General features: G+C 50.9%; 1 protein-coding gene across 1 annotated transcript in view; it reads right to left on the bottom strand.

The window, feature by feature from the left end:
* Positions 1 to 20,474, bottom strand: part of GRIK4 (glutamate receptor, ionotropic, kainate 4) — a 307,922-nt gene that overhangs the window by 104,775 nt on the left and 182,673 nt on the right. The window contains exons 8-10 of the mRNA XM_012644896.1: positions 12,146 to 12,307; positions 1,943 to 2,095; positions 960 to 1,064 (exon numbers count right to left, since the gene is read on the bottom strand). Of these exons, the coding sequence (XP_012500350.1) occupies positions 960 to 1,064; positions 1,943 to 2,095; positions 12,146 to 12,307 (420 nt within the window). The remainder of the gene's footprint in view (positions 1 to 959; positions 1,065 to 1,942; positions 2,096 to 12,145; positions 12,308 to 20,474) is intronic.

Genomic DNA, 20,474 nt, shown 5'->3' with positions numbered 1-20,474 from the left:
TAAAATAAATTTAATAAATGGAAGCTTCTGTGATGGTGATGGTGGTAGTGGTAATGATGATAATGACGACGATGATGATTCTTCATAATCTCCTGGAAAAGGCAATTCTGCAACCCCCTCAGTGGTGCACTCCCTTGTTCAGCCACTCTGACAGTCAAGAAGCTCCTCACTCTGCCTGCTTCCTGCTGTGTTTAGTGCCTGGCTTCCTACTTACCAGCCTTCTCCAAGGTTGGAGAAAGGCTAGCCGAATGATAGGGAGTGGATTATTAGGGTGATGGCCAAGGTGGGAGAATTTCAAAGGGACATTTGGAGTGGCTGTCAGATCCCAGTTTCCTCTGATGGAAGAGAACAGGAGAAAAGGAGAATGAGGTTAATGGAGAAGAATGAGAAAAGGAGCGGGGAGCTGAGAGGAGCTAGGAGGGACAAAGCATCCCTGAGATGATGGGAGCAGACAGATAGCAGATGGGAGAGGGTGGGTGTGTGACTGGCACGGGGCGTGGGGGCTGAGGGTTGGTCAGAGAAGAGCTGACAGGACAGACCAACCTGCGCTCCAGTGCTGGAGGGCTTCCTCAGCCCACATGGGATCCAGTTGGGGCCTCCCTAGCAGGTTCCCTGGAGTCTAACACAGGTTCCAGGGTTAGGGTGAGACTCAAGGGATAGAATAATCCAAAAAAGTAGACAAGTCCTGAGAATTCCTTCCTTACCTGACACTTCCTCGCCTCCCCTCTTGCCCCACAAAGCATGGGTGGGGCATAGTCCCTGGCCCACGCTGGCTGCTCTGGTGGCAGGAAGGGGCAGGCCAGTGCAGGCCAGGAACCTTGTGCAGGACGCAGGATATCTGGGGGATAACTGGGAGCAAGAGGCCATCCTGAGCGCCGGGGAGTCAAAGAAATGCGCTGGGAACAGAGAAAGGAACAGAGAGGAGGGACCTGCCATCACGGCAGCGCAGCCAGGCTTACCTGCCGAAAACCGTTCCTCGTGAACTGTAAGATTTTCAAGGCATAGTTGGACCTCTGGCCTTTGCTGTTGAATTCAATGTGGCCGGTGAGACCTTCCAATTCTACCTGTCCAAGAGAGAGTGAGTTACAGCACCAAATAGGCCCCGGTTCCGCCTGGCTCCAAGCAAGCATTCCACACAGGGGCTCCTTACGATGCCCAAGAGAGGGGAAGCCATCAAGAGCTGTTCTCCCGCCCACCTCCCACGACAGCGTCTGGAGATGACAGATGTGATGTCTCTGGAGACAGTTCAGACTTGGCTGGGGCTGGAGGAGAAAGATGTCCCACATCCAGTAAACCCTACCAACTGCACAAACCTGCACAGGCGTGATGTTAACTGGAGCTCAGATTCCCCCTGCCCACCCGCCAGGCTCTCGGCTGCAATAGCACTATGCTCTGTGGGCAGCTGCTCACCCAGCCCCAGGCCTGTGAGAAGTCAAAATGAGCCTACATTTGACTCTAAATGCAAAACCCAAGATACTCAGCACCAGGCTTCTCTGACGAGAGACATGTTCTTCATGGGGTAGAGATTCACATCCGCCCAGCAGAGGAGGCACAGCTGGGGAGGAGAATGTTGGGAAAACACAGCACCAGGCTGGAAGTCCTGAGCCTGCAACTCCTGGAGGGATCCATCCCCGGCAGCACTGCCCTTCCCCTGCTGTGCGGAGCTTTTCTGGGACCACCGCTGAGCAGAGGGGCCCGTTAGTAGTCTAAGGCTCAAGGGCCATTGCCCTCTGAACAAACTTCCATGGATTCTCAGTGGTTATTAGGGATTTGGGAAAAACTGTGACCCATGATCCAGTGACTGGAGCCACCATAGATCACTGACTTATCTGGGGCTGTGATCTATCAGGGAAGCTTGGAGTTGAGGGGTTCTTGTGCCTCAAACCGAGTGTTCCACCCCGTCAGGCTGGGCGTGGCCGGGCAGGGCCCCGCCGCTCCTCACCATGCGCAGGTAGTTCATGAGGCTGGTGCCGTGCTGCCAGATCTGGGCCGAGCCGCAGGACAGGGGCTTCACGCCGATCTCCTGGCTCCGGTTCAGCTCCTGCACCGCGGTCACCACCGCATAGACGGCGTCGAACAGCAGGGCGGAGGAGAGCTGGGAAAGGCCAGGGAGCAGGCAGAGCGAGGCAGCGACGGGAAATAGAGGAAGGGAGGGAAGAATAAGAGGAATGAAGGAGGAAAAGAAAAGGGAAACAAGGGTCACCTTGGCCCACCTCCTGTCTCTGGGCCAGTTCCACCTCGGGTAATAGTCGGGCTGCTCATCCAAGGCAGACCACGGTGGCAAAGGCTTCTCTGGGATTGAAGCATCAAGCTACCCTTTGGGTCTCAAATGATTTCAAGGGCATCCTTTTCTCTCCTTGCCCCAGGGAAACAAGCAACTTCCATTGCTCCCAGGAATCCCCAAGAAGGGGGCAGGACTGCCTATCTCAGGAAGAGGGAAGGGACTTGGCCACTCCCTCGGATTTGCCCATTCTATGAGTCTCAGCTGAAGGTCACTTCCTCCTGGAAGACCCCACGATATCGTTTCTTCCCATGTGAACCTACTGTGAAAGTCTACTTTGTGCTGTTTAACTTGATGAGTATGTATGAAGCACGTGGCAAGTTCAAAGCTCAAAGATGAGTAAGACGCTATTCCTGGGATGGAGTGTAGTGGGATGGGGAGGGAGGGGACGAGGACACAGGACACAGATCAGGGTAACGTGAGACTGAGTGAGACAGACCCACAAAGGTCTGTCGGGGGCAAAGGGGGAGATATGTGGTTGGGCGATCAAGAAAGTATTTCCTGGAGGACGTGGAACTGGAATGGGGCACTGAAGGACTCTGTAGATGAGTTATTGGATATGGGGGCGGGGAGCAGCTGGGGAAAGAGAAAGCCATTCCAGAGGGGGAGCTGCAGGGGCAGAGACCAGGACGTGGACGGTGTGGAGCACACCTGGAGGGAGCGACACATCAGACACATGGGCAGGGGTCAGGGATCATGCCATGGAGGGCCTAAAGCCAGGGAGGCAGTGCAGTTGTGTGTCCATATTTTCATCTTCTCTGTTAAACTACAAGCTCCTCAGAGCAGGGAACGTGCAGGACCTTAATCTCCATATGCTGCACAGCATCTATCGTGGGACCTGGCCTGTGGTTAGCCCCCAAGACATATTTCTTGGCTTGCACTGAATTAACTCCTGGCTGAAAGCTGCCCCCTCCCTGGCGCGTTAAGGCAGTGTTTGCAGCCTTTGGGGAGGGGAAGGCTGAGGTGTCTGGGTGGAGCTGGTAGGAGCAGAAAGACAGAAGACTCTTGTCCTTGGGGAATGTGCAGTCTAAGGAGAGAGAACCCTCCTGTGTTCATGTACACAAGGTCCCTGATGAGAAAAACCTACCGAGTGTAGACTACACAGTCAACACTGTACCGGGGCCCTGGGGTGGGGGGTGGGTCCCAGGAAGGCAGGTGGAGCCTCCTGGGAGGAGTGGTGTTGGGGGATGAGAAGTCCACCGTCACAAGGCAAGTTCCTCCAGTGACATGTGACATTCCACCACTGGCAATTCAATACTGCCCCTTCCAAACCTCCCCTTTCAACTGAAGGCACCCTCATGAGGGGCTGCCAGAGCACTCTCCCACGTGACAGACTTCTTACAACCCGCCTCTTTCCTGATCAGGCCCTGGGACACTGGCCCCTCCACGGTTGGAGGGAGCAATGCCGCCTTGGGTATTTTCAAGCTCTCCAGACAGAGCATGAGACAGCAAGGTGCAGAGTACAGCAGTCGAAGGCGCGAACACCAAACCCGGGATCTGGATCCCGGTCCCCACTTATGTGCTGAGCAACCCTGGGCATGCCACTGAACCTCTCCACGGGAGCAACAATTTCCACATCTGTAAAAGAGAAGCAGCGGTCCCTGCCTCCCCAGTCTGTCAAAATGCTGTGTCAACTGTAGGAAGCGGGGGGATGGCATTTCTGAGGGCAGGGGCTGTGCACCCCAGGTCCAGGTGTCGGCAGGTGCTCAGGAAGCAGGCACTGGCTGAGCTAAGGCAAGGGAGTCGCAAGAACAGGGAGCTTCAAGGGCAGAAGGCGGGCCGGGCGGGTCGCCTTGTTTCCTGCCCGGTTTTGCTACCTGTTGGGCCAAGAGGCCCGTGATTGCAACTGGGTGAGTTGACTTTGGATAATCTCTTTAAAAGGCAATTACAGAGAAAATGAGCCAATAAAGTTTCTCTGCTCCAGTCCAAGGTGAACTACCTAGCCAATGTGTACTTTCTTTCTCCCCTCCCCTTTCTCCCTCCCTCGCTTCTTGTCTTTCTTCCCGCTTTTATTCAGCCCTTACCCTCTGGCAGGTACCGGAGACCTTGACTCCTCCCCACTGTCCACAGAGACGTCCTACCAAGCCACTGAGTCCCCTCTGCCTGCATCTCCCCTCCTGTCTGTCCCCTGGTCCTAAGGCCACCTGAGACCTGAAAACTAAGCAGATAAGGGCATCCACATCCCGCGTGAAGGAGACCAGTGGAACTCTGCAGTCCTGCGGAGCTGGGCTGAGCCAGGCTGAGCGGCCCCACTCCGGAGCCCCTCCATCCATCACCGTCTCTCTCTTTGCCACCCCCTGCCCTTCCCCTGTGCTGCTTGGCTCCTTCTTTATCTGATTCGAGGCTCACCTGCTGCATGCTCCTCCGCAAGCCCACCACTGTCCTTGTCCTCTGCACGTAATTCGCTTTTCCCTGAGCACGTGTGGCTCTTTTATTAATGGCCCTCTCACATTTCCTTGCCAAAAGGACATATGGAAATTATGAATGCTACAGACTCTGCTTTTCTGGCTTAGACAAACATCTGCCTGAGGGGGAGTTAGTTAACCAGACTGATACTGGCTTCTAGCTCCTTCGGTCTGGCCGTTTAAATGACACTGTAAACCACTTTCTCTCGCTCCTTCACCCTCGCCTCCCAGTTAACCTCTCCATTCGAAGATAGACTGCAGAGTGTTCGAACTGGAAGGATCCTAGGAAACAACTAGTCTGACTTTCTCATTTCATGAATGGAGAAACCGAGGCTCAAGGAGTTCTCCTCCTGCCCAAGTTCACGAGGGGAGACAGCACACAGCCAGGCCTGGATACCCAGCACCCCTTGTCCAGCCTGGTGTCTTCCCCTCTCTGCAGCATCGTCTTCCCCCCTCACTGCCTGACAAGGCTCCCCCCTTGGGAAGCCCAGCTTGTCTTTGCTCTATCAGGTTTGTTCTTGTGCCTAACCCAGGACAGCTTGAGACAATCTTTCTGATTATTGTTATTCCACAGCAGACAGGAGTGTGGGACTCTTGGGCCAGGGTTTGGGACAGGAGGGGTGGTGGGTGGACTTCTTTAATGTCCACTGTGCCTCTTGGCCTGACTGGTTATTTGTCCTCATGGCACCCATCCTCCCCTTTTTCCTCCCATTTCATTTAGGTGTTCCCCCACCCCCACCTAAGCTGCCAGGAGTTCAGAGGAGGCTGACCCAGCCCCAGGTCCCAGGTGAGCCTGAGCAACCCAAGAGGGCTCCCATCCCCCCTGCCAATATGGGATTCAGGACTGGGCAGCGACTCAACTCAGATCAGTGAGACATGCACTGAGGTCTGGAGTGAGGGGTTTGCTTCTCAGGAAAGTTTCCCGTCTCCTAAGAGAGACGGTCCTTCTTCCTCTTCTGGACATTTTTGTGTCTGGTTGTGGTGCTTGGAATTGCTGCAACCATCCTGGCTCCAGCCTGAGCATGAAGTTGACACCACAGACAACAGAGTAGAGATAGAAAAGACCTGGGTCTCCAAACACATCGCTCTGGAATCTTGCTAAGCCATGCAATAACACATTTCCTTTTTCGCATAAAGCATCTTAATTCAGAGTTCCTGTTGCTGAGAGCCAAGAGCACCCTAACTGGTATTGAGGGCCTGGGGTCCCTTTCCTCTCAGGGGCGCTGTTGTACCAGGCCCAGAGAGGCCTGGGCCCACCCCATCTCTACAGGCCCCTTCCTCCCCTGGCGAGGCTGTGTGCTGGTCCCTGAGAGACCCCACCGCTGCAGACTTGCAGATGAAGCCCACCACGCCATTTCTCACATCCTCCCACCAGGCCCCAAGCTTGCTCCTGCCACATGCTTTTTGCTATTCCCACTCCGTCTGGGATGCGGTTTTCTTGGCTGATGCGCTCTTATTAGCGCATGATCTAGATGCTGAGAAATCAGCGTGTGCCTGTTCACAGTGTTCTCTGGCATCTCTAACTCTCGGCCTTCAAGATTCTTCAAGTACTTCTAGTAATAACTCCAGCTACAGATACTGAGGGTGGGGAGCGGGTAGAAGCAAAGTCCTCAAGGTTCTGATCTCCTCTCCACCTACGTGTGGCCTCCAGAGGAGGGACACAGGTGGCGCGTCCCCTTAGGCTCTGGGCTTCACAGGTCCTCTCTGAGGTTCAGCCTGGGCTGGTCCCAGCCGACACGTCCTAAGCCCCAAACATCTTCTCCTCCCGGGCAGTCTCCCCGCGTCCTCCATCCATAACCAGGACCGCTCTCTTTCGTGGGCCCCTGGAGATCTGCCCAGGCCTCTCACCTGGATCCTCCAAACCACTTCTCTGAGAAGTCACCTCCCATCCCTCAGCCCCTGTCTGCCTCCCCCAGTCACCAATCTCCTCCCCTCACCCAATTTCACCTCTGATGGCGTGTGAGCCTGTAATCTCTCTGCCTCATCAATTTTTCCATCTCGTTTCAGATCTCCATCTCGAAGCATCTCTTTTGCTCTTCTAATTGCTTTCTCTTTCTGCTATTATTTACTCATTTAGCTCTGGAGAGCAGTGGGGACTGCAGTCAGGGGAAAGCAGGTTCTCTTACAAAAGCCCTCCGTCCATGGTCCATGTCCCCACTTCTGGGCCCTCTTGGGGAGGGAGGTGTCCCTGCGGTTCCATCCCCTTTTCCTCTCTGTCTTTCTGTGGCCTCCACTCCCCCTCTGCGTGTGTGCCTCTTGGTTTTGTCTCCGCTTCTCCTGTCCCTGCCTCTTCTAAATATTAAATTCCCCAAATGGCTCAATCCTCATTTAAAATCCTCTCTTCTTTCTTGGCACCAGAACGTTGCTTGGCAATGAACCCTCGATTCTCTTGTTTTTATATTTTCATTTGGTTCTTCATTGTTATTTTCTTTTGAGCTGTTTGCAAATTGTTTAGGGGAATGAAAGACTCTGTATAAATTAAGATGAATCAATTCTGACTCAGGGAGTTGTGGCTGAGTTCCTTCCTCCTCCCCTGGAGGGGAAGTAGGAATAGCTTCTAGACACACAACCTGTAACTCTCGTCGCTCCCCAGGCCCAGGATGACTGGGTTCCCGGGATCCTTTGGATGCCCATTTGTCTCTGAACCTGTGTAGCTTAAACTCTACCCCCACCCCCATATAATACCGGGACAGGAACCATTAAAATCTCATGGAATAGTTCTTACAATCTGGATTTTATTCAATGAAATAAACACTTAATTACAAACATCTGCTTTAGCCTAAATTCTAATTACTTAATCTAGCCATCTGTAATTTTAATGATTTTCCGAGATTTTCGTTCTTTGCAGCGTGATTAATGGGAACGGCCCGTGAAACTAGCGGGTGTGTGTCTCCGTTCACGACACTCTTGCCGCTGCTGCTCGCATTGTCTCAGGCCCAAGCACGTGTGCGCTGCTGCCAGCCACCTGGCGGGGACAGCCCAGGGGCAGACTGAGCCTTCTTTTGTGGTTACCTCTCAGTTCAGCCACACCTCTCGGTGCTGCTGCTAGAACTGGGCTTCCTTTCTAGAAAGCTCCACCTGACTGGGAAGTTGAGGAAGAGAGGGAGACACATACATAAATCGGGAGGAAAAGGCAAAGGAGAGAAGAAGATGCCAAGAGTGGAGAAAGAATGGGGAACACCAAGTGTAGGAGAGAGAGAGAGATGGAAAGGAGGCTCTGGAAAGAAGAGAAGAGGGCAAAGGAGCGGAGGAAAGGAAAAGAGAGAGTGTCCCCACTGAGGCAGGAGCTGGCTGCAGCCTTGTGGTGAGCTCAGTGTGGGAGATGACACAGGCTGTGTTTTCCTGGAACTGACTCCCTCCGGCTCTCAGCTCCCCAGGACATGAAAGAGCCAGGCTGTTTGTGCTGAGAATTCCTCATCCCCCAAAGAGACCGGAAGAGGCAGTGCTTTTCAGAAGGCAGTTGCTAACCTGAGAAGCCTGGAGAGGGGTCTGTTGCTATTGTCGCTACTGTGAGCTTCCTTCCCACGCTCTGAGGTGAGCGTGTCTGTACACCTTCCCTCCCCCGGAGGCCGCAGGGACAATGACCGGAAGGTTTTCTGGCACTGAGAGGCAGATGCAGGCTCCAGTCCAGTGCCACCTAGCTCTTCTGTGCCTCAGTTTCCTCAGTTGTCAAGGAGTGCGTGACCACTCTTGACCTTTACGAGGGTTCCCTGAGGAGGAGAAGGGGTCAAGGTGGGGCAATTTCGTGGGAGGGGCTGCAGCAGTCGTCAGCCCCACGACGTGAAATCCAACGGGATGAGTACCCCACTCTCCTCAGCAAGAAACGATCCTGCTCCATTTTATTGGCAAGAACACCAGAGGGGCTGGGCCGAGAGAAAGCTGACTGCGGCAGGAGCAGCACCTGTGACCGGCACGGGGCCTGCTGCAGGCCTGAGGCTCGTAGTATCCTCCGCACACCGTCCCGAGACAGCCCCGAGCGGGCACAGCCCGTCCTCACTCTGGTTCTCTGCCTCCGCACGGAGGACGCCTCAGAGAACGCCCCACTCACCGAATGCCCCCCAGACATCCTTGGGGAGTGTAAGTTGCTCAGGCCTGGAGAGGCCTGGACTGGGAAGGAGGCACATGAGGTCAGGGTTTCTACCTTTTAACCTGCCCTGGGCTGCTTCCACGTGACAGGACGCCCTCCCCAGGCCCACAGAGCGAGTCAGCACATGGCCCTGCTCCACCGGAGAGGCCGCGGACCTGCCCACTGTCTTGCTCACGGAAAATAAGCAGTGAATCACCTGCTTCCTTCTCTTCTGGAAAGCCTTCCCTGACCTCTCCAGGCAGTACCCAGGGGCTTCCCTGGGCCATTTTCCTCGGGGTGGATCCCGTGCCCCGAGTGGTGCACCCTGTGTGGTCCTTCTTCACCGTCCGCTCTCTACATGCATGATGGGTCCCGATCCTTCACCCCGCTCTGCATTCAGGCATTCAGGCCTTTTGCCATGTGACTTTGCATTTTTCCCCTGTAAAAGGGTACATTTCCTGGTTGTCTGATTTTGAGTTTATCCGTGTGACTTTCTTTGGCCAACAAGATGACGGTGTGCCTGTTCTGGGAGCTTAGGACTGAGAGATCTTGTGTGTTTCTATTTGCTTTGCCATCCTTCTGCCATCACCATGAGACTATGCCAGGCTGGCCTGCTGAACCAGGGAAGGGTGAGAGGCACGTGCAGCAGAGCTGTCCAGCTGGGCCAGCTTGGATGCGCTATCCCGAACTGACCCCCGGATGCATAAGCTATTTAAATGTGTGTTGCTGTATGCTAATGAGATCTCGTGGTTTGCATTTATGTAGCAAAAGCTAACTGATATATTTACTGATGCCTATCCCAGCATCTGGCATATAGGTTCTTATATAAACTTAATGAATAATTGGCCATTGAAGATGGGGTCACATCCCATTTCATCTTCACAACAATCCTCTAAGATGGTCAAGCATAATTGGCCCAAAATTATAAAGAATCTGAGGCCCAGAGAGGTTACATCACTATCTAAGATCCCACAGCAAGAAAACGACAAGGCCACTATTGGAATCCAGGCTCTGTGCCTCTAAGGCCAGCAAGTCTGATGACAGTCAGCACTGGCCTGCAGCTCTCTGAAAGGCACTCCCCCAGCCCTCGTGTTGGATCCTTACAAAGGATCCCACCAAGTACCAAGGGCCTCTCGCCTGCTCGTAGCCAACGGGAGCATTAACTCAAGGGCTGAAACCCAAAGAGAGAAATTGGAAACAGCCTGGGACCTTTTACTTCGCTAGGCCATATACCGAATGTGGTGAGGTTGCGCTGGAGAGGAGGCGGCAGAATTTTCCCCTTTCCTGATATTGTGCCGTGAGCCTTTGAAGTTTGTCAGCACCTGCGAAAACACTGGCGTGATCCCTGAAAGAACTGCAGGCTCTGCCGAGAGAACAGGGCTTGTATTGCTGCGGGAGGATAAGTCTGATCCTGCATGTGACACTGTGCTTGAGGATGTCCTTCGCTGTCCCTTAAGCCATCTAATGGGGATGAGGACCCCCTTCCTTCAGATGGCCCCCAAATCCTTCCTATGGGATTTTACCTCTTTTAGGTCTAAAACAGCTTGTTGGGATGTGCTCCATAAACCTTCCGTGAAACTCCTTTCTCAAACCCTCTTCTCCTGGCCAGTTCCCTGGATCAAAGCTTCCTGGGTTTTTCATGGGCTCCAATCCCCTTAACTACCACTTACTTCCTAAGATTGCCACCAGGCTACATCATCGGAGAGGAACAGAGTTTCGTGAAAGGTCACCTTGTCTCTGCCGGGCCTGCAGCAGCCCACCCTGATCACCACATTGGCTAACTACTAATCAGTTGCCCACATGTGCAGATGTCTAGACATGCCTCTGCATGTCTGGGCATGTCTTACCAAAGACAGGTGTCACTCCTACGTGAAAAGCCCACTGGACAACTTCCCACTCCAGGAGGGTGCCCGATTCCATTGCCTCTCCTAGGCCTAATTCTTTTTCATTTCTCTACGCCTCCAACTCATCATTCCACCTGATTCACTCACTCATTCATTCTGCAAATAGCTATTGACTATAGTCATGCACTGCTTAATGAAGGGAACAAGTTCTAAAAAATGCATCGTGAGGCAGTTTTGCCATGGTGCGAACATCACAGAGTGCACTTACACGAACCTGGATGGTACAGCCCGCTACACAGCTGGGCTAGGTGGTACAGCCTATTGCTCCTGGGCTACACACCTGCACAGCACGCTACTGTGCTGAATACTGTAGGCAACCGGAACACAACGGTAAGTATGTGTGTAACTAAACATATCTAAACATAGAAAAGGTACAGTAAAAATACAGTATTAAAATTTTATGGGACCACCCTCATATAGGTCCCCATAGTCCATCGTTGACTGAAACATCATTATGCAGCATGTAACTATACTCGTCCTTTTGCCAGGCCAATTACAGTACAGCGTGGCAAGGAAATGATGGTACCAGAGAGGGGCGAAAGGGCACAGTGGTTAAAAGTATAAACCGTATGGCCACATGGCCTGGGTTCCATCCTGGTTTCTCTGCTCACCAGTTGTGTGACCTCTGAGCTATTTACTTAGCCTTTCTGGGCCTCAGTTTTATTATCTGTAAAATGGAGACACTGTTACTTCAGGAAGTTGTTCTGAGCATCACATGGCCTGTGTCACGGGGCTTTTAAAAATGAAACAAGGTGTGTAACATGGCTGGGACAGGGCACAGAAAGCCACACAATCCTGGTCTCCTGAGAACCTACCTTTTAACAAACGGACACAAGCAGGTAGACTTGACCTGCTCCACAGAGGAAGAACACCCAACCCAAAAGGGAATGGCCAGGGAAAGCTCTGCTTCCATCACACACCACAGGGGAAGGCGCGGCAGAGAGGGAGCACAAGGGGAGGGCAGAGGAAGCCTCTCGGGATGGGCTCCTGCTCAGAAAGTGGCCTGGCATAGGGGGTGGGAAGAGCCAGGGGTCTGGGGATCTAGTTCCACTCTGCGGCAGGCTTGGTGTTTGCACGTCCCCACCCTCACCTCGTTCCAGCCTGGGTTTCACTTTCCTTACCCGAACAATGAGGAAGCAGATCAGCCAAGAGGCCCTTCCAATAGCAAGATTCTTGCATCCTACACTCAGGAAGTCCTTGGCAATAGCATTATCAGGAGTCTGGCCACAGGAGACTCGCAGACATCACTAAATCACAGCTCGGTGCCTCCACACGATTCCTTCCCTACTGCCTTCTTGACCGAGTTTGCTGTTCTAGAGCTCATTGCTTCCCAAACTGTATCCCTTGCACCCATGTCCCGGCACCTCTATACATCTCCTTTTGTGCCGGGACTGGAGAAGGGAGAAGAAGGCTGGATTCTAGGAGGGCTTGTTACCCAGGGCTTGGCCCGCAGAGGGGACACCAGGGAGAAGCTCAGGTGGGTACTTACCGCAGGCCCGGTGAAGGGCGCATGGTCACAGTTCTCCTGCCAAGACTGGTTGAGGCTCTGGGCAAACTCTTGGAAGAAAGCATGGGATTGGTTGAAAATGGAAAATCCCAGGATGTTGACACGATCGTCCACAAGGCTGTCCATTCTCTGGAGCGAGAACTCCTGGAAAGACCCAGCAGTCAGAAATGGAGAATGTGGTTAGGCAGGGATGGCGTCAGGGATGGACGCCACTAGAGCACATCCGGGTACCTCATTCCAGTCCAACAAACACTAGACACTCTGCTGGGAACCAGGGGTCCAGAGATAACTAAGAGTGGTTTTTCTAGGAGCTCACAGTGTCACAGTCAGGGTGGGGGGGAAAGAGAAGTAAGCAGAATGATCTAGGTATATACACAATGCACTGGATGGAGAGAAAAACCCCACTCTCCTGGCGGAGGCAGCCCTGCATCCACGGCAGGCACGATGCTTGAACCGAGTCTTGAAAGATGCATAGGTATTTTCTGGGTGGAAAATATGGACGGACAAAGGCTATTCCAGCCAGAAATCACCACGTATACAAAGGCACAGAGGTGAGAACGTGCACGGTCCTTTCAGTGAGCTGCCTGTGGTGTACCTGGACGAAAGCATCACTCCTTAAAGTGGGATTCTACCATCAGGATCACCCAGGTTTCTTGTTAAAAAGCGATGATTCCTGCACCCCACCTAACAACAGCTGAATCTGAGTCGGGAAGCTGAGCCCCAGGAGTCCGCATTTTCAGCAGGTCCCTAAGTCTTACGCACCCAAAGTGTGGGTTAGCGCACAGGCTACACAGGGAAGGAAGGGTGAGAAATGAAGCCAGAGAGGTCGGCAGGGGCCAGGCCACGAGGGCCCGGACACCAGGCCAGGGTGTTTGCACTCTGTCCTGTGGGCGATGGGACCCAAGGGGACTGTTAGCAGAGGAGTGCCAAACTCAAGTTTGCTTTCTAAGAATCTCAACCTGAAGGTCTGCAGGTGGGGTTGTGCCTTCCTTTATCATTATTTTTTTTCATTCATTTAACAAATATTTAAGTGTTTATCATGTGCCAGACACTGGTCTAGGCACAGAGAACATGGGTAAGAGAGATACATTTGCTGCTCTCGAGGAGCTTGCAGGTGAGTGGGAGGAACGGTAAGGGAACAAACTCGTCACCTGTTGGGGGTAGGAGTTGGGGGCTGCCACTTTTGCTGAGGCACTCAGAGAAACCCAGCAGGGGCAGTGACATGTAGAAGTTCAACAGAGTTCTCCCAACACTCTTTATCCAATCCTCACCCAGCCACCTGGCCAGCGCCACGTGTTAGCCTGCAGGTGTGAGTGCCGTGGAGGCCAGTGAGTGTTACAGGAAGAAGCAGTGTCCTCCTGTGCTCTGGGCCTGGCCCTCTAAATCCTCCCTGGGCCCTACACAGGGAAACCAGGCAAGAGGATGTGGCGTATCCAGCTCACGGGTACCCATTCCTGGAAAAATGCCTTCAAATGTGCCTCAGGCCGTCTTCTCACGATGAAGTCGCCTTCATCACACATTCATTCTGAGTGCCCTGCACGCAGCTCCCTGCGCCCTGAGCACACAGTACTCCCAGAACCCCAGACCAACCCATCAGCCGCGCAGCCTGACAGGACAGATGGCAGGTGCCTTGAGCTTACTTTCTGGCCAGGCAGAAGCATGTCTTCCTTCAGGCAGTCTCCTTTTCTGAAGACGTGGCTGTTGAAGGCCCTGGCACCTCTCTTGCAGCCTCGCTCACATCTCCAGCCTCCGTGGAGGCCTCAGGCTGCAGGCCTGAGCTCACCCACCCGGAGCCCAGCCTCATTAGCTCCAGCTTGCAGACTGGAGTTACAAAGCCTGCTTTGCAGCCATCAACCCCTGACAGAGTGGAGTTGGATGAGGATTAAGTGTATTTTGGATCCTGCCACATTCCCATCAGGGGAACACGGGCGTGCCAGAGAATGTATTGATTCCTAAGCTGATATTATCTCCTATCTCTCTAACAGGGCAGCTGCCCATGTGCCGTGGGCTACCAGCAGGAACGAGGGGGCAGATGGCTAATGAGAAAAGATGCGCTTGGCAAGGGTGAGATGACTGAGGCACAGAGCCAGGCTGTCATCGGGAACATAAGGGGTCTCACTGGCCACGGCTGGTGGGGACTAAAGAATGTCCTCTTTCCCCTGGCTTCCTTATCAGTGTAGGCAGACACATCACCCACCTCCATCCTCTCCCCACACGCACAGCCTGATAGATGGAGGCCCATTTCAAGGAAGCCCTGATCTCTTAGATGTCCACAGACTCGCAGGAGCAGTCAGGGGGATGTAGTGGATGAGGGCTTTGGTATTCAAATCCAGGTTCTGCACCATACCGGCTGCATGCCCTTAAGCAAGGTCTTTAACCTGTCTGGGCTTCAGATCTTCATTTTGTAAAATAGATACAATAACATTAGCAACCTTATAAGCTGTTTCAAGGAAAAAGTAAGATGTATGCAAAGGCTTTAGCATCCTGTGTGGCAAATGTGATAGTTACTGAAATACAACCAAGACGTCTTGGGCAGCTTCTGACCCCTATTTTAGTTCCACTTGTCCTAGAAACCTGAGTTAGGAAGGTGTTTCCTGCAGATGCATGTTATAGGCAGAGTAAGAATGAATGAGTTAATTACAGACACTTAGACAGAGTCTATCAAGAAGTCAGCCGGTCTGTCTTCCTGCCTTTTAATTCCAAACTTCTCATCCCTCAATTATATCCTACTTTCAAAGGCCCCTTAAGATAAAAAGATTCCAGAAGCTTCCTTGATAATTCATTCTATTTATAATGACTCCTGGGATAGCTTGTTGAAGGACAGGAAGGCGAGTACGCTCTTTCACTGCAATTTCCCAAGACACTCCAGGGTTCTACTCTCTAAGCATCCTTACAGTTAGGAAATTCTTCCGTACCTAAACTTAGACTCTCCTACTGCTATTGAAGGCTATTTTCTAAAAGAATATGGGCAGCAGCTGACCATCACCAATTTATATGCAGTGAAATTCTTTTATGCCAGTATTTCTCAAAGTGTGCTGCTCAGAAATTTCCTAAAAACAAGGCTCTGAGTTCAAATAAGGTTAGAAATAAGGTAAGAAAACATCACATATTATATTGTCCTTTTTGAGATACATAATGCACACTAGCATATTAAAGTCTGAAAGAAGTCCTGCAGCGAAACAGCTTGTTTAATTTATTTTAATCCAAAATTTCCAAACACATTGAACATGGGGCACTTTTTTCCCTCCAAAGCCCACGGGTGACTCACAGTAGTGTTCTACAGGACACAACCCGGGAAATGCTACTCTAAACAGATTCAGAGCAGATGTATTATAAACCCCAAATCAAGCGGTGAGGACACTTTGCTGGAGAGATAGTTCATAAAATTAACAAATTTCAGGATGGGAAGGGATTAAAGGTTACCGGGTTTCTGCTGCCCATCTCCAGCTCTAACTAAGAATGCACACCTGGTTCACTCAGGTTCCCCAGCCACCCTACCTGGCCAGCTGTGACCTTTGTAAAATGACAAGAAGGGTGGGAGTGGTCCCTGTGGTGGAACAGGCTCTCCTGGGAACCCTGATCCTTTTCTTATAGAAGTCCCAGAAAGGGTCCCTGCTACCAATAGGAGTGGAGGCCCAGTGTCCCGACACCAGGGGAACCAGGGTGAAGAACAGAGCAAACGGCCATCTGGTAAAGCCAAGTGGTAGGGCAGGACCAAGCCCAAATCCTCCACTACTCCAAGTGTGCACAGCTTTGTGACAGCCCCCTGCTGCCATTACTTGTTCACGAGTGTGGTTCTCTCCAAAGGACTCTATGTTCCCAGACAGCAAAGATGTGCCTGACTCATTTTTGATCTCCACATTGCACCTGGCAGAGTGCCTGATACCTGGAAGCTGTTTGGTCAGTGTTGGTTGAAGGATTGTTGATTAAAGACATCTCAATGCCCTGGGGCCCTCACTGTGGCCAGTGCTGTCTAATCACACAGTCTTGCAAGCACAGAAGGTGTGAGAGCATGAGTGGAAGTTGTACCACCCCTGATTGTCCTCTGGAAGTTTCATTATTGTATTTTGAAAAAAAAAAAATCCTGATAGATTGCTTTTTTACCCCTGGGCCTTCAGGTTAACAACATTTTAAGATGTGTCTGTATGTCTGTGTGTGTGTGTATGTGTGCATGCATGTGGGTGAATCCTAGTGTACACAATGATATATAAGGATCTAAATCACAACAGTTGAAGGTCAGGTCACAGCCACAAATGAATACAGGGAGCTGTTGTCCTGGCATGAAGGAATGTCTCATGGATGTGGCTTGAGAGCTGCATGGCACACTCACCATGTGTGGGGCAGCTCTCTGAGTACCTCTCACTTTCTCCAGCAGGGGTGACATGTCCAAAGTCCTGGTTTACAGAAAGGCATCCATTTGCTGCTCAGCTTTAGGAAACTTTCCATGGACCTACAGCCTGTTCATCCACCTGGGCCAGAAAGCAAAGACAGGCTGGGAGTGGGTGCTTAGCTGGGGATGGGACTGCAGAGGAGGTCCCAGGGCACCACCCCCCATCCCTTTGTTGGAGGGAGAGGGGAGGAGAGGGATTGGGAAACTGTGTAGTTACCATGGCTGTGAGTGGAATGACCATGCCCCACACCACACAGGGTCCAAGTGCCAAGAAACACACGACTTTGGTGCCAAGTGTTTGGGAGCATGGAGGGGTAAGAGAAATGATGGGCAGACCTGGTGGGCAGCCTCTGGAAGGGCGGGGAGTGCAGGGAAAGAGGTGTCCTCTTTGAGGAGCAGGGACACATTCAGCCTGGGCTAAGCAGCCAAGTCCCATCACTGGGGACTGGAGTTAGTCAACCCGGGGGATAGGACAAGGTTGCTCGACTAGAAATGAAGGCACAAGAGCTTCTAATGATACAGGCTTGGCTCCTGTGCTTGACTTTCAGGAGAAAAGGATGCAATGAAAACACAAATCCAAATGTGTCTTTGAGTCAAGTCTATCTCCTAACTCAGGCCAAATGAGGATGTAGGGCAAGTGGCATTCTGTGACGTTCTCTCTGCCTGACAGCCCCTTCTCTTCCTTCTCCGGGATATTCCTAACCCAGTAAGTGTATCACTATTGTCCCGGCCAACTAAGCTAGAAACTTCAGAGACAACCTCAATTCCCTTCCTCCTTTAACTCCACACCAATCTATTGCCAATTCTATCAAATCTATCTCCTGAATGTCTCTTGACTCTCCCTTCCTTTCCAACTCCTCCAGGTTAGGGCCTCATCGTTTCTTCTTTGCAATAGCTGCCTATTTAACAGAGATCATGCCTCCTTGGGATAGATGGCCACTGTATTGTTCAACCCCCGGGTGCCATTTATACTGATGACAATATGAATGGGGCCCCTGGCATTGTGCAATGTGGCATCAGCAAACTGTAGCATGTACTAGAAAGTCCATGTTTTTTAAAGTAAGACAGTCCTGGATTCAGATCCTGATTTGGCCACATACTGGTTGGGTGATCTCGGGCAGGTCTCTGAACTTCCAGTTTGTCTACCTGTCAAGTATGGATAAAAACATCTACCTTGCAGGGGTAATCCTTGGAAAGTGCAATCCATCCTCCATGCTGCGGTGTTATGAAAGAGGGTGAGCTTTCCCCTTCTCTGAGTCCTCATGCTACAGCTGGGCCCCACCAAAGGGAGATATCTGGCCTGGGGGCTTCTCCTTCCTCTTTCTCTTCCCCCTCACTTGACAAGAAATGACTCTTAGCTACTTGCCAAATGAGAAAAGTTTTGCTGAACACCGTAAGTTTTGCTTATTAACACCACAAGGTGTTAATAGCTTAGTGTGACTATTAGTGTCACCACAGAAAGCTTGAGTTGAAGATCCGTATCTTCCAACCATAAATAATAATAACAAATCAATAACGGCACTAATAACTACTACAATTTATTGACCACCAACTGCGTGCCAGGTGGAAGGCACTCCACTGAGAACAGGGGAGAGCTGAGGCCTGCCCCACACCATGTCTGTTCAGCATGAAGAAGCTGGAGAAGGAATATGAGCAAACACCAGGGTGCGGCAGGTGGGAAGGGATTAGAAATAAATGCAGTCTTACTGAAGGCTTGTGCAGTTAAGGTGGCACAGAGAAGCAGACAGTCAAATGCAGCTTCGTGAACTTGGCCAAATTCTGCTGACAGTTGTTCATCAGTCTCAGCTATCCCTGGGAAAATCTCTCTTTGTTCATCATTATTTGAGCCACAAATGCTTCCCTGCTGACCTGTGAACTCCTAGAAAGTACAGTGGACTGTCTCGCTCATTGCCACATCTCCGGCACCTAGAGAAAATCAGTGAAACCAAAAACTGCCTCTTTGGCTTAATTAAATGGTTAGGGGAATAATTGTGCTAGAGAGAGAGGGTATGGATTTGGAGTTAGAACATTTTAAATCATATACTGTCTACTGGCATTTTGTCCTAGATTTTCCTCTCTGAAATCCCACATTAGAAAAGCCAATTATTGGTTTTTTAAAAAAAATTTTAAATCTCTTTATTTTTATCTCTTTTAATTAGACAAGTTTCCTCATTTAAAAAGTGGGGAAAATAATACCTACAGTGCTGTTGTGAGACTCAAAAGAGATAATACACAGGAAAGCTCTATGTACACTGGAAGTATGATATTGAATCCTTGAGTTATTAGCATTATTAGAAGTTATAATAAAATAGCTCAAGGAAAGCAATCTCACGTACTTTCAGACATCATTAGCAGGCAATGAGGAAGGAAGCAAGGGGAGGGGGCCTTCCTGAGACCTCCCAGCTTCTGTATAAGGCCCCTTAGTCTCAGTTGGCCCAAGAACCCTAGCAGCTCCATTCCTGCCAGGGTCGTAGGCAACCTATAAAAGGGGTCACCGCAATGCCTCTATGACCTCTGGAATCTCTCCCAGTTCTGCCACCTGGATCCAGTTGGGTTGTGCTACCTTTACTTGCAGCCTCTTCACTCCAGAACTGGCTCTATTTCTTAACAGTGGTGTTTCAAACTCCATAACCCCCTTGATTTCAAACAGTTCCTTATTTCTTGCCTGCTCTCATCCAAGCTACAGCCTTTGATCCTCTCTGCTCCATGCTCAGCCCTCACCCCTAACTGCCTGGGAGAGGAAGCTGACACCCAAATCAAAGTAATTTATTTGAATATCAGTTTATTAGTGAGTATAACAACATCAACCGCTCCCATGGATGGGGCTCTACACAGTTTATAGGGCACTTTCATGTACTGCTTTTAGGCCTCCCAACCATACTTGGAAGTGGACAGGTTTCATGCAGATTCCCACTTGGTAGAAGAAGAAACTGAAGTTCCCAGGCGTTAAATGTCTTTCCCAAAAGTCAGACTTGGAATTAAGATCTGGGTCCTTGGCATATAAGACCAGCACTTATTCTGTCTTCCCTACTGTGTGCTCAGCACAGGGCTAGGCCACCAGGAGATGGTGTCAACACATTCCCCCTGGCTGAGATTGTTAATGACTGACAGCTTCAAATGTTCTCACCCAGGAGTCCTGAGAACACCAAAAGATCCCAATTTCTTAACCTATTATAATGAAGCTGGAATGGTGAAAGATGTCCTTAAGACTATATCACTCTGTAACTTGAACACCTTATCTTTCAATCCCAATCTGATCCCCTCCCTAGGTTCCCTGTCTGTGAACGTCACCATTATCTACCGGTCACTTAAGCTAGAATTTGGAACTTGTCCTCCACTTCTTCGATTCTCTCACTGTCCACATCTCATTTATTCATTCACACTTGCACTCATTCAATGTCATTCAGGAACATTCTGAATCCTTTACGTCTCCTGAATCTGCCCCCTGTCCTCTGTCCCCATCACCTCTATCTCAATCCAGATCCTCATCAGCATGTTCCTAGACTACAGACTAACTGGTTTCCCTTCCTCTAGTCTTCATTTCCCCAAGTTCCTTCTACATGCTATTGCTAGAGGGATCTTTCTAAACTATAAATTTGATCATGAGCCTCTACATCGCCCCCACAAAAGACTCCTTATTGCATACAGGACAAAAACAAATTCCTAAAAAATCCTGGACCAGATGGTTTCACACCCAAATTCCACCAGACCTACAAAGAAGAACTGGTGCCTATCCTGCAGAAATTATTCCACAACATCAAGAAGGAAGGAATGCTCCTCAACACGTTATATGAAGCCAATATCACCCTGATTCCAAAGCCATGAAAGGACCCAACAAAAAAAGAAAATTACAGACCAATATCCCTTATGAATAAAGATGCAAGAATTCTCAGTAAAATTCTAGCAAATAGGATTCAGCTG

This window comes from Propithecus coquereli, unplaced genomic scaffold (assembly GCF_000956105.1).
Source record: "Propithecus coquereli isolate 6110/MARCELLA unplaced genomic scaffold, Pcoq_1.0 Scaffold222, whole genome shotgun sequence".
NCBI classification, from domain to species: domain Eukaryota; kingdom Metazoa; phylum Chordata; class Mammalia; order Primates; family Indriidae; genus Propithecus; species Propithecus coquereli.
This window is presented reverse-complemented; position numbering and strand designations above follow the sequence as displayed.